This window comes from Drosophila persimilis, unplaced genomic scaffold, assembly GCF_003286085.1.
Source record: "Drosophila persimilis strain 14011-0111.01,24,50 unplaced genomic scaffold, DperRS2 tig00000715-arrow-arrow-pilon, whole genome shotgun sequence".
Taxonomy (NCBI): domain Eukaryota; kingdom Metazoa; phylum Arthropoda; class Insecta; order Diptera; family Drosophilidae; genus Drosophila; species Drosophila persimilis.
The window spans coordinates 1,659,140-1,670,753 of NW_020825343.1; the positions used below are offsets into that span (position 1 = coordinate 1,659,140).

The 11,614-nt window shown below is 44.2% G+C and overlaps 1 protein-coding gene across 1 annotated transcript; it reads right to left on the minus strand.

Annotated features, from left to right (window-relative positions):
• Window positions 1-4,170: 4,170 nt before the first annotated feature.
• Window positions 4,171-10,307, minus strand: LOC6604157 (cyclin-dependent kinase 14). Its single transcript, XM_026992176.1, has 5 exons — window positions 9,990-10,307; window positions 9,660-9,921; window positions 8,007-8,219; window positions 7,759-7,938; window positions 4,171-5,272 (listed from the first exon to the last, which is right to left on the minus strand). The coding sequence occupies exons 1-5, from the start codon at window positions 10,305-10,307 to the stop codon at window positions 5,208-5,210; spliced, it is 1,038 nt and encodes a 345-aa protein (XP_026847977.1). The 3' UTR covers window positions 4,171-5,207.
• Window positions 10,308-11,614: the final 1,307 nt, after the last annotated feature.

Sequence of the window (11,614 nt, forward strand, 5' to 3'; positions counted from 1 at the left end):
ACGAGCAAGCACGAAAGAGCCGCCACACCACACTCGGCTGTGGGTCGGCTGTGGGTCGGCTGGCCCACGCGAGCTTTTTCTCAGCGAAGCTTCCGAGAGATCAAGAGAAGATCGGACCTGGGCTTCTTTTGCTGAGTCTTGGAGGGGATTGTCTTGCTTTGTTTACATGTCTGTCCGCGTCGAAGACTGGCGAAAAACCCCCTCGGGCTTTTGGTTACTTTGCGGGGGCAGGGGGAGGGGGCTGGCTGTCAATCACTCGTGCGACTACTTAGCACGGGAGAGGCATGCAAAATAGTTCTGTTATATGGTGATTGAGTGGCGATCGTCAGCTGATAATAATTGATTGAGTATTCGAAGAAGTGGGGAGGGATTGTCTTCTTTACTTTGTAGGAACCTTAATCTCTGGCTTCTCAATTGGGAATTCCATTACCTCATCATCGCTGTAGTAGTGTGTTGTTTTCCATATTAATCACTCACTTGTGAATGATATGCAAAGCTTGTTCATTGACACTTGCTGTAAACCTGCCTCAACCTGTAGTCCGATCCGATCCATATGCAAATGTTTGCTCATGGCCAACTACGGACTGCTGGCCGATAAGAAAGACCCTTTCTTGCTATGAGTAATCCGATGTGAGGGAATGCCTGACAGCTGTCCGTCCGTCCACGTTCGTACGTAGCCTCTGCAGCGGTCGCTGTATTTCCCCCTTTGATGTCCGTCTATTTATAGCCATATTTATATGGATTCTGGCCTTAGACGGCATCGTTTGTTCAAAAAAACCTCACGAGTCGCATGAATATGGATGTGATTGAATGCAATGCACTTTTTACATTGGATTTTACAGCTTGTTCACGAAGTGCAGAGTTACCTTTGGCGCTGCCTGTGTTCCGCATTGTGTCACTGTTTTTTTTTTTTAGTTATTGCTAAATTATAATGCCATGACGAACGGCTATAGGTTTCTGAAGGTTGGTCAATTGATGCTTCAGGAACCTTTCGCCCGGCCATCTGTTGCGGAATCGTGCAGAGATGATTGCCGGCAGATACGCTGCACAGAGACGGACCCCAAGACTGGGCCCCAAGCTCATCTCTTTCCAGTTACAGCCAAGACGAATGACGCAATCGGGAGGCAGCCAGCCCATAGAGAAAAAAGCCTCATGTACATACAATATATTGTTTGCCATTTGCAAGGCCCCCAAATATAAAAAAAGAGTTGTGTCATTTACATAATTAATGCTTTTGGGTCTGCTTTTGGGGCTGGGATGATGATGCTGGGGCGCTCCTCCCCCAACAACCGAATCGTCGTCATTCACCAAAGCATTTCAATTGGCGGGAGACGGGGTTAATTTCAGAGCATGCCAACATTTTCAGTCATCAGAAATTATTAGCTTAGATTGTTATTTATGGGTGAAGGACCAGGCATTCATCATGCCATCATCTGAGATCCATCCAAAGTGGGACAGACGCCATCTAATAATACTATGGTGTGCTCTAGATTATTTTTCGCTGGCTTTTGCCATTTTTATTTGTATTTAATATTAAATTATTGTACAGGTTGAACTTATTCAAATTGTATTTAGTTGCCATCCATTTTGCATGGTAGATCGTAAATCATAAACATTCAATATTCTGTATTCCGTATCCGATTCTCAATATTACGAGTATTTAGCCCATACAATCGTTTCGCTACTTAGAAATCAACTACAAATATTTACAAAATTTCTCCACACTCTGCTCGGGGGAAGGAAATGGGGTTTGGGAGGGGGTGGGGGCGGGTCGCTGGGGGGAAGTTTGGGTGCGGGGTGAGTTGTACCCGTGATTAACCCTATAACTACACAAAAAAAATTGCATGCTCCATCTATTCATAATTTGCTTTACTTGATTTGTGTTAATAGATTTATTTTGTTTTTAACAAAGGTACATTAAATATTTACGACAAATTCAATGCATTAAAAATATTTAAGTTATCTCATTCGTATCCCTCTATGTGGATCTTTCAATCTCGTACACGTATCTCCCCGTTCCAAATAGATTTTACCTTTCGTTCCTCCTTCTCTGGCTCCTCCTCCCAGGGCTCGCTCTCGATCTCTAACTCTATCGCTATGTCTGTCTATAGGACATAGGGTAGGGGGACAATATATACTATATATAGATAGAATACCACTAGACACGTTCAGCTAAAAACATTCTTAGTTTATGTACCATTTCGATTACGTTTAGGGATTAGCTTAGTTTCTTTCTGTTTCTGTTTCGGTTTCTGTTTCTCTTATTTAAATTGTCGTTTAATCTGTTCTTGGGGGTTTTTTTTTTGGTTTTTTTTTTCGCGAATGTTGTGCAAAAGGATTGATTCAATTAGAGAAAAATGCCTCGAAAAAGCATCGATACGTGTATCCGTTAGATTGCAAAATAGAAACGAAAACCAGTTCAATCTTCGTTTGTTTCATATTCGTTCGATTCGATTTGTTGTTTCCATTGGCCATTGGCTTACAAACTATGGACGTAACCTTCGGGATGGGAAAAAGTGCAAAAAGTGCGTTGCCATGCTTCGTTACAATGTCACTACCTCTGTTCTTTCATCTTTCATCTCTCTTTATCTGTATCTGTTTCTGTTTCTGTTACTGTTACTCTGTATCTCTATCTGCCCCTGCTCAATTTTTATGGGTGAAAATTCGCAGGAAACCCAAAAATATATAGAACGGAATCCAGTGTTTACCTCTCGAACAACTTTTCCCAATGCTTTTTGGCATTCATTAATTTTGAGTGTGTGCAAATTTCGGTTCATTTTAATGTACTTTTCTTTGTTTCTCTGGCTAGCAAATAATTCTAAACAATTTTCGCTTTGCGCCAGCATCTACTACTTGAGTTTTGTTTTCTCTCTAAAGTGCCTAATTTTTCATTTTCATTTTCATTTTAGTTTTAGTTTCTGTTTAGTTTATCTTCATGCTGGAGTGTTTTTTTGTGTGCTTTCTGTCTATGTCTGTGTCTGTGTCTATCTGTCTGTCTGTGTCTGTGTCTGTCTTTGCATACTTTTTTCATAAATCACAGAAAAAGTTTATTCATTTGAAATATTTTTTTGTTTTGGTTTTTCTTTTTGTTTTCTCTTTGTTTTAGTTTAATTTTTTTTTTTTACTTTTGCTACAAAATATAATCTGGTATCGCTACGAAAACGCGCGCATTGATCGTGGCACACTGCCTGCCAAAAGTCTAGCAATGGCCTGCATGTACCATTTGAAGCCCCCACAAAGTTTCTCGTTCTTTGCTTGGGGGCTGCAGGCCTTTGCCTTTCATAAAACCTTCATCAGTAATTTTCATCTCTTCTCTTCTCTTCTCATCTCAGCAATTTGATTGCATACGACTCAAATGTGCTCGTCCTTACGTTCCGATAGATAGATCTATGTATATGTATACGTATGTATATCTATTTGAGATAGATATTCATAATATATTTTGTTCTACGCTTTAGTTGCTCTATACTCAAATCGTTTTTGATTCATTTACTTGTTGTTTCAAAACCGTCTCAAGTGTCTTTGATTTCAAATTTGCACATTTTTTTAGCTCTTCATTTCATTCATTTAAAATCGCCGCGACCCGCCGTATTCAGCGGGCGTCCTCTCATCGGCGTTGGGTCCTATATCGTACGTAACGTTTCTTAGAAATATGGTAATGGATTAATGGATTCTGGATTTTGGATTTTGGATTCATTGGTTGCGATTCTTGCGCTACAAACTCTATGTAAAATACTCGTATTTGGTTAGGTTACTTTAGTGTTTAGTGTTTAGTTGATTTGATTTGATTTGATTTGATGGCTATTTAATGTCGAATTTACTCGTACTTTCCTTCGGTCGATTGCTAAAAATTTCACTCTACTATTTGCGCTTCTTTGCTAAATTTAATTGTTTATCTAGTATTCGTTCGTTCGCTTACGTTTGCCTCCAAAATGTTTATGATTCAATCAATCAGCCTCCCTCCTGGGGGTCTCCTCGCTCCTCGCTCTTCGCTCGTCGCTCACTCGGGACTCGACTCGAATCGCCTCTCGACACACTACATTCATTCGCCTAAATGGATGGAGTATTTCACTAATTTAGGAACTTAAAAGGTACAGAAAAGAATCAATTAATAAACAATAATCAAATAATCAAAAGATGCAACAAATTAAATGGTATAAATGATTTAAATTTATTTGTTTTTACATAAATTCATTTAATAATTATAAAATTATCACTTAAACAGCGCGGCGAACACCCCCCATTTTATTTGATTGACAAAGAAGCATTACAAAAACTATATAGTACTGCAAATATGCGGAACCAACTAAAGGACTTGTGAGAGAAATCATATCAGAAATAATGTTGTTCTTTTTTAGTGCTTGATGGATCGCTTCGCTGAACAAATTGCGTGAAAATTGATGCCACTTTTGCACTGAGCGAGCAATCCATCAATTTTTGTGTAAATTGCACTCGATTAGGGCGATTCCTCCCCTCAAAAATAACTAAAAACTAAAGAGCAAATTATATTTGGGTAGGATATGGGTACACGCACATTCACATATCATTTCACGCAGACAGAGACTTTCACTAAAACATTGCGCAATCCCCAATTTTGGGCAAAAAAATGATGAAAAAACAAAAAAAAACATTAAACACGAAACGCACATATCTCTGCGCACTGACTAAATTGAGTATCCTTATTGACAAGGCCGCGGGTTTGAGAAGGGATCGGATCGGGACGGGACACGATGGTCTGCTTAAAATACAAGAAATCTAAACTAAATTTAACAATTTGACTGAACATAAAATGCCACTGGCTGGCCGCTGTATCCGCTGCAACCGCTCTATCTGCTGTGTATCTAGGTGTATCTGAAATTGTATCTGCGTACTGGAAGAGTACTCTCTCCGCTCCGCGCTACACTCACTCGCTTTCGAATGGAACTAATAACTAGAAAGTATCATAGAATTATAGTACAAAAAAAAAAAAAATATAGGTCTGCAACTGGAACACTCCTTCGTCGGTTATATGGCTGTCTGAAGTGATTGGTTGATAGGTTGATTGATACGATTGATTTACGGATGTCTTGTGCCTAGTCCAGGAGGTTGATTGGGGGGCTCTGGGTATATATATTTCATTTGGGGCTCGGGTTTTTACGAGGATTATGCTTTAGGATCCCCTAACAATAGAAACGTACGCCATCCACAGAGAGGACTTGCTTTAATTTTCATTTATTCTGTCGATTTGGCTCCGTGTACAGCTGCACGCCTTCCACGGTGAATATTGAGGTTTCTGTAGAGAGTTAGACAGAGAAAGAACCAATTAATACAAAAATAATAATACAATATATATTCTATAAGTAATTATACGTAAGTGCCGGCAATTTTCTCTCTCTCTGTGTATTTGGTATCGCTGACCACCAAAGGATCTCTTTGCGATCTCTTTCAATTTTTCTCGAACTTGCCATGACAGATGGGTAAAAACATGTTCTAAAGGTCCCGTTAATCCCCTTTGCTTTCCATCTACTTCCACCTATTTTATTCGAATATTAAACTGATAGAAATCTGCTGCCATTTCTTCGCTATATCTCTCTCTCTCGCCCCCCTCCGCCACTACACGATTAAGAGCGAGAGAGAGAATAAGAGCGAGATAGAGGCATAGCTTGGTAATTTGTTCTTTCTGGCTATAATAATGATCCAAACTGATTCATAATATGTCTGTCAATCCGATACAGAATCCGCAATCTGCTAGATAGTGTCATTCTCTTATCCTTCAGCGTTTAGGTCTTTATCGTATCTTCAAAGTTGTGGATTACACAGATTGTTGCACACCAGTCTGGAGACGGACGAACCGACAGATGGACAGAGAGAGAGAGAGCGACATGGCTATATCGACTGGTCCTTATGGGATCGGAGACGCTTCCTTTTGCACCACAAAACGAATACATATATCCCTAAAAACCATTCGATTACCGGGTATAGAAATAATAATAATTGTAATTAAAAATATTGAAGTTACGACAACATCCTGAACGACCTCCTGGCCATGACATGATTTAATTTACGGCCGGGCCGGGCCGGGCCGCCAACGACGATGGAGCGCATGCGGCAATTAAAATTGCCTTTTGCAAAATTGCATTTGCCCCAAAGCCCGCCCCCTCAGTCACATGATATGGTTACACACACACACACAGACACACAGACACACAGAACGAGCCCCTGCCACTGGTACAACCCGCTGCTGCCCTCTGCAAGACCGCAAAAACCTCACACGGGGTATGTTGACCTTTTCGCATGGCCATGATAAATGAAGCGCATTAGTTGCATTTTAATTGATTCTATCTGTCGGCATAGCCCCAAACCCCAATTTACAGACGAGACCAGACCAGACCTGACCAGACCAGAACCCTACTTTCCACCCTCCCCTCATTAGGGAAGTTTTTCCCCTCGCGGGTCCCGACTGTGATTTAGACAGAAATTAGCATACTGCACAGCCATTCTATCCCCTCTGTATAAATCACGGCAAAACCCGTAAATGGAACATGGAAAAAATGGGTTTCGGGGTTTAGTTTGTATTTTGGTGTTCAGGGTCCTGGGTCCTGGGTCCTGGGTCCTGGGTCCTGGGGCCAGGGGCCAGGGGTTGTCTAAACAAATCACGCGTTAATCGCATTTTAAGCACCCTTTAAGCTGTGCCCTCGATTGGGAGGGGAATTTGCACTTCATTCATTTTATCCTAGTGTTTTTTTGTTTCTTTTATTTTTGGATACTGCAACCACTAGACTGCACTCTGGAGTGGCAGTGGAGTGGCAGTGGAGTGGCCCTACCATTGGATTGCATTTCATTTGCCAAATTGCATAGTCCACAAGTTGATGTTTGTTTGTTGGTTGGCTTTCGGGGGTTCCTTTACTCTTCCTTGAAACTGTTTCCATTTACAAAATGTTCTTTCGCCCAGAGAAAGCGAATGGGCGGCTCTTCCTAATGAATACCCGAGTATCCTGGCTGTCGGAAGTGAATGTAAATTTTATTTACTGCAGATTGCATTGAATGCCTTTTGGGGGGCGCATCGTAATCGATTTGGATTCCATATTCCAGATTGCAAATTGCCTATAGATCCCATAGATGGACTATCTGAGATTTTTATTCCTCGAAAAAGTCTTCTAATTAGGTTTCTTTGTGGATATTCTGGCTACCAATTTCTATACGTTTCCATTCAGTCGGTTTTTCCTCCAACTTGTTGGGAAAGCAAAGTTTTGCCACCACTTGGGATACAAATTAAAACTGGGAAATGCAATTACTGTTAACTATACCTCAGAAAACATTTCTGCCCCTGCCCCGGCCCCGGCCCCTGGCCCAGCCCCTGCTGAAAGGGAGCACTGAGAAAAGGCAAACAAATTGTCGCGAAACTTAAATGAGTTGTCCCCCCAAAAGAATGACTACTTCTTCAGCAGCAGCAACAGCAGCAGCAGCAGAAGCAGCCTACCATTGAAGGAGAAGGACCCCTCCATTCAATCTCGAAAGGGAGGGGGGGGGAGTGGTGGCAAACTTTAAGCAAACATTTTCCTCTCTTTTTCGACGTAGTATCGTACTAGTGCTTCTGTTAATTGGTTTTCTTGCCGACCGGCCACACAGACAATGCGACAAAGTTGCTCCTCGTTCACTCGTTCACTCGTTCACTCATTGGCTCATTGGCTCGTTCCGGCGGCAAATGTTGTAAATATTTAAGGCCCCTTAATTCAATCTGTTGGTATCTGCTGGTGGTGGTGATGGTGGTGGTCGTACCGTCTGGCAATTCGTAGAGTTTCTTTGGCAACTGCGCAAAGTAGGGATGCAGCAGTGCATCATCGGCGCCGATCCGCTCCTCTGGATTCAGCTGCAGGAAGGCGTTCGCTATCGTTTCGCCCTCGATGATGTCGTACAGTCGTGGGAAATTGTGACCCAGTTTCCTTGGCCGATAGAAGCCTATACAGGGAATACACATGAAATTAGTTGCAATCGATTGGCAATGGAATGGTCGGTCGATTACTTACCCAGCTTGTGGGGCTTGTAACCCGGGAAATGGGTTACCCCCGTCCACGTCTCCTCGGTGGGGGTGCCCAGCAATTTGAATATCTTGTCCAACTGATCGTAGGTATCACGTATGCCGGGGAATGTTGGCATCCCAGTCACCATCTCCACGAAGATGCAGCCGACGCCCCACATGTCCAGTGATGTTGAGTACTCGGTGCTGCCCAACAGGACATCTGCAGGATACACAGAGAACACGAAACATGAAACATCAAAACTTTCCTAAGTAAATGCAGTTTCTTTCCACTATCTCTCTCTCTGTGTCTCTCTGTGTCTCTTTTTCTCCGTTTGTGGGTGAAAATAAATTGCAATTTTATATACAGAAAGGAGGAGGAGGTGTACAGGAGGTGTACAGGAGGTGTGTCCTGTTCTGGTTGTCCGGGGCAACCTTTATGCTTATCTTTTTGACCAGCAGCTAACAAAGTTTCCACACACACACACACACACAGCTACACACAGCTACACACAGATAGACAGGTGCCGACAACACACCACATCCGCTCCCTGCTTTCCCGGCGAGCACATCCTGTGCATTTTGCTACTCCTTTTCTGCCGTTGCCAAGAAGTGCAGATTAAATTTGTTTAACATGCTTCAGGATGCCGCATGCCCCCCAGATCCCCCACAAGGATGATGATGATGTTGCCATGGCTTGGCCTGGCCTGCCAGCGGCAGTGGAATTGCATATTAGAAAAAATTAACTTTATTTCTCTCGGGGCTCTCTCTTTCGCTCTCTCTCTCTCTGTTTGGCTTTTCCCCATTAGTTTTCCATTTAGCTCTGGCAAATTGATGGAAAAATCTGAATTGTTTACCCTTTGTCAGCAAAAGATAGGATAGGGGGTAGGGGGTAGGGGTAGGCGGCAGGGTATGCTTAGTCCTGGCATTAGTTTAATCCAACTCAAGTCCTGGCTGCCAGCTCCTAAATGAACAGTTTTCAGCCTGAATGGCGTTCGTGGCGCCAATTAATGGCTGCCATTTCCCCGAGAGCTGAGAGCCAGAGAGCCAGAGAGCTTTTAGTGTCGACTGCACACAAAAAACAAGCAAAAAACAAGCAAAAAACTTAATGCGATTTGGATTTTGAGTCCTCATTCTCTGAACTACAGATTGTTTGGGGATATATGACGAGGGTTTGCCTTTTTTCGTGGATAGAAATGGCATACATGGAAATCCTTTTTGGTGTTTGCCGGAAGCCGAAAGGGGATTAATTTTAATTGCGGGGTAGAACCCCACTGAATGCACAATTAGCGTGGGAATGGCGGAAGGGCTTTCCAGGGAATTGGTGGGGGGGCTCTGGGGTACATCGAACAGGAGCTCAATGCCTAATGGGTCTCAGCATCTGGCACTGTTCTCGGTACCCTTCGTTCCCTCTGGAGAGCTTAAGAAATTCAAGGAATTCTTTCAAGGATGGCCATGAGATACAGTTCCTAAGGAACTTCCTTCGACTTCAACAGGGCCCTCCTAGGCTGATGCTTTCCTCTATGTTATACTGCTTCTAGGAGCGCTTCCTGCTGCTGAAACATCCCTAATGCTATGCTGATTCTAAGCCATAAGCTGCCAGTGACCCTTGCCCTGGCTTTCATCCTTTCTTCTCTCCTCATTTTGGTATGGAAAAACCCACCTGGTGGACGATACCAGAGCGTGACCACCTCATGCGAATATGTGTGACTGGGTACACTTTTGGCCCTGGCCAGGCCAAAGTCGGCAAGCTTCAGTTCGCCGCAGTCGCTGATTAGCAGATTCTGCGGCTTCACGTCGCGATGGAGGACACGACGCTTGTGGCAGTAGGAGAGACCGCGCAGCAGCTGGAAGAGGAACAGGCGCACATTGCGATGGTCCAGACCGCCCGGATGTTTCTCCATGTATTGCGATAGATCCGTGTTCTGCAGGCGAGACCGAGAGGCATGTCAATAGGGGCAGGGGTGTGGCTCTGGGCAACAAAGATACTTACCACATACTCAAAGACAAAGGTCAGCGTCTCACGGGTGTGCACGATGTCGTGCAGCGTCACGATGTTGCTGTGCTTCAGTTCTTTCAGCAGCGAGGCCTCGCGGATGGCCGTGAAGGGTGCCCCCTCCTCCTCCTGCAGCCGGATCTCCTTCAGCGCCACCCGCTGGTAGGTTAATCTGTGTGAACAGGAGCCACAAAAATTAATAAAATAAATACTTAAGTGGGGCAGAGCAGGGCAGGGCAGGGCAGGGCAGGGCAGGAATGTCCAAGGAACACAGAGGAACAACAGGGAATTAGGAATTAGGAGGCTCCATCCCATGTCCTCCCGTTTTTGTGGGACATGGCCTTTGTATATTAAACAGACATAACGACCCAACACGCAGAGAAATGTATGCCAACAAACACTTAAATTAGGATAAGGGACAGAGCAGCAGACAAGAGGAGCAGCCAGGAGGAGCAGCCGGGGCCACATCCTGCAGCCTGGGCCTGGGCCCCGCCGCACATTTGAAGTGTCAAATTAGGTTAAATTATTTGACACTGCCGCCGCAGAGGCCAACAATTTATGCGCCCAGGCAGGGCAGCATTCTAATTGGCAAGGATTTCCATGCCACACGACAAAAAAAGAAGGCAGAAAAATGTAAGAAAAACCCAAGGAAGAAAAAACCCCCCCAAGAACCATAAACTAGTCGGGGGCTTTAAGAGGGACTCTTCTAATCGCAGATGCAAAAGTTTTTTATGGCTCAAGCAGCGCACTGGAGCAGGCCTCTCCCCCGCCCCGCCCCGCATGCCTGTGGCATGCGTCGTCGAAAGTTGAAAGTGTCCTCCGACACTGAAGAGTGAATTTCGGTGGCTATAACTAATTGCTTAAACGTGGGTTAATGATGATGATGAGACCCCTAAAGGATCCATCCATCCATCCATCCATCCAGCGGTAGGAGGGTTAATGATGCTGCGAGTAGGTGCTCCTCCATGCCCCCCCCCCGAAAGTAGGTTCCACCCAGTACTCTTGTATCTATCCATCTATCGTAAATGTACGGGGATCCTAAACTTTTTATCGCGGCCATAAAAGAATATCCTCCGTATGTTCGTCGAGTGGCAAGCGAATTAAACCTTTCGTTTCATTTCGTTTCAGTTAATAAAGCAACAATCTTTGGGCCATAAAGCGCTGCCACATCCTGCCCAGGATGCAGAGACAGCTGCCGGATTCCCATGAAAAATGTATGGGGCAGGGGCAGGGGCGGGGGCACAGACACAACTTTGTCAAGTTTTGTGCCGCTCTCTTGTTAATGCAAAAATAATACGATTTAGTTAAGCATAAACCGAAAATTGCGTGCGCCATCAAAGTTTTCCCGGCTTTTCTGTCTGTCTTTTCCTCAATCGAAGTTTTTTCCTCCCCCTCCCCCTCCCCCTCCCCCTCCCCCTTGCTCCTGTGACAGCTGACCTACTAAATGCTAATCAGGAACTTGACTTCTGCTCCAAGTGGCTCTCGGGGCTTCATTCCGTTTCAGATTTGGTGCCCCCGGCCCCGCCCTTTTCGAATCTGTTTGTTCACAAAGGTAGAAAATAGTACGGAAGTACAAAAGGAGCAAAGGATAAGGCAGTAGCTGTGGCGGTGGCGGTGGCCTG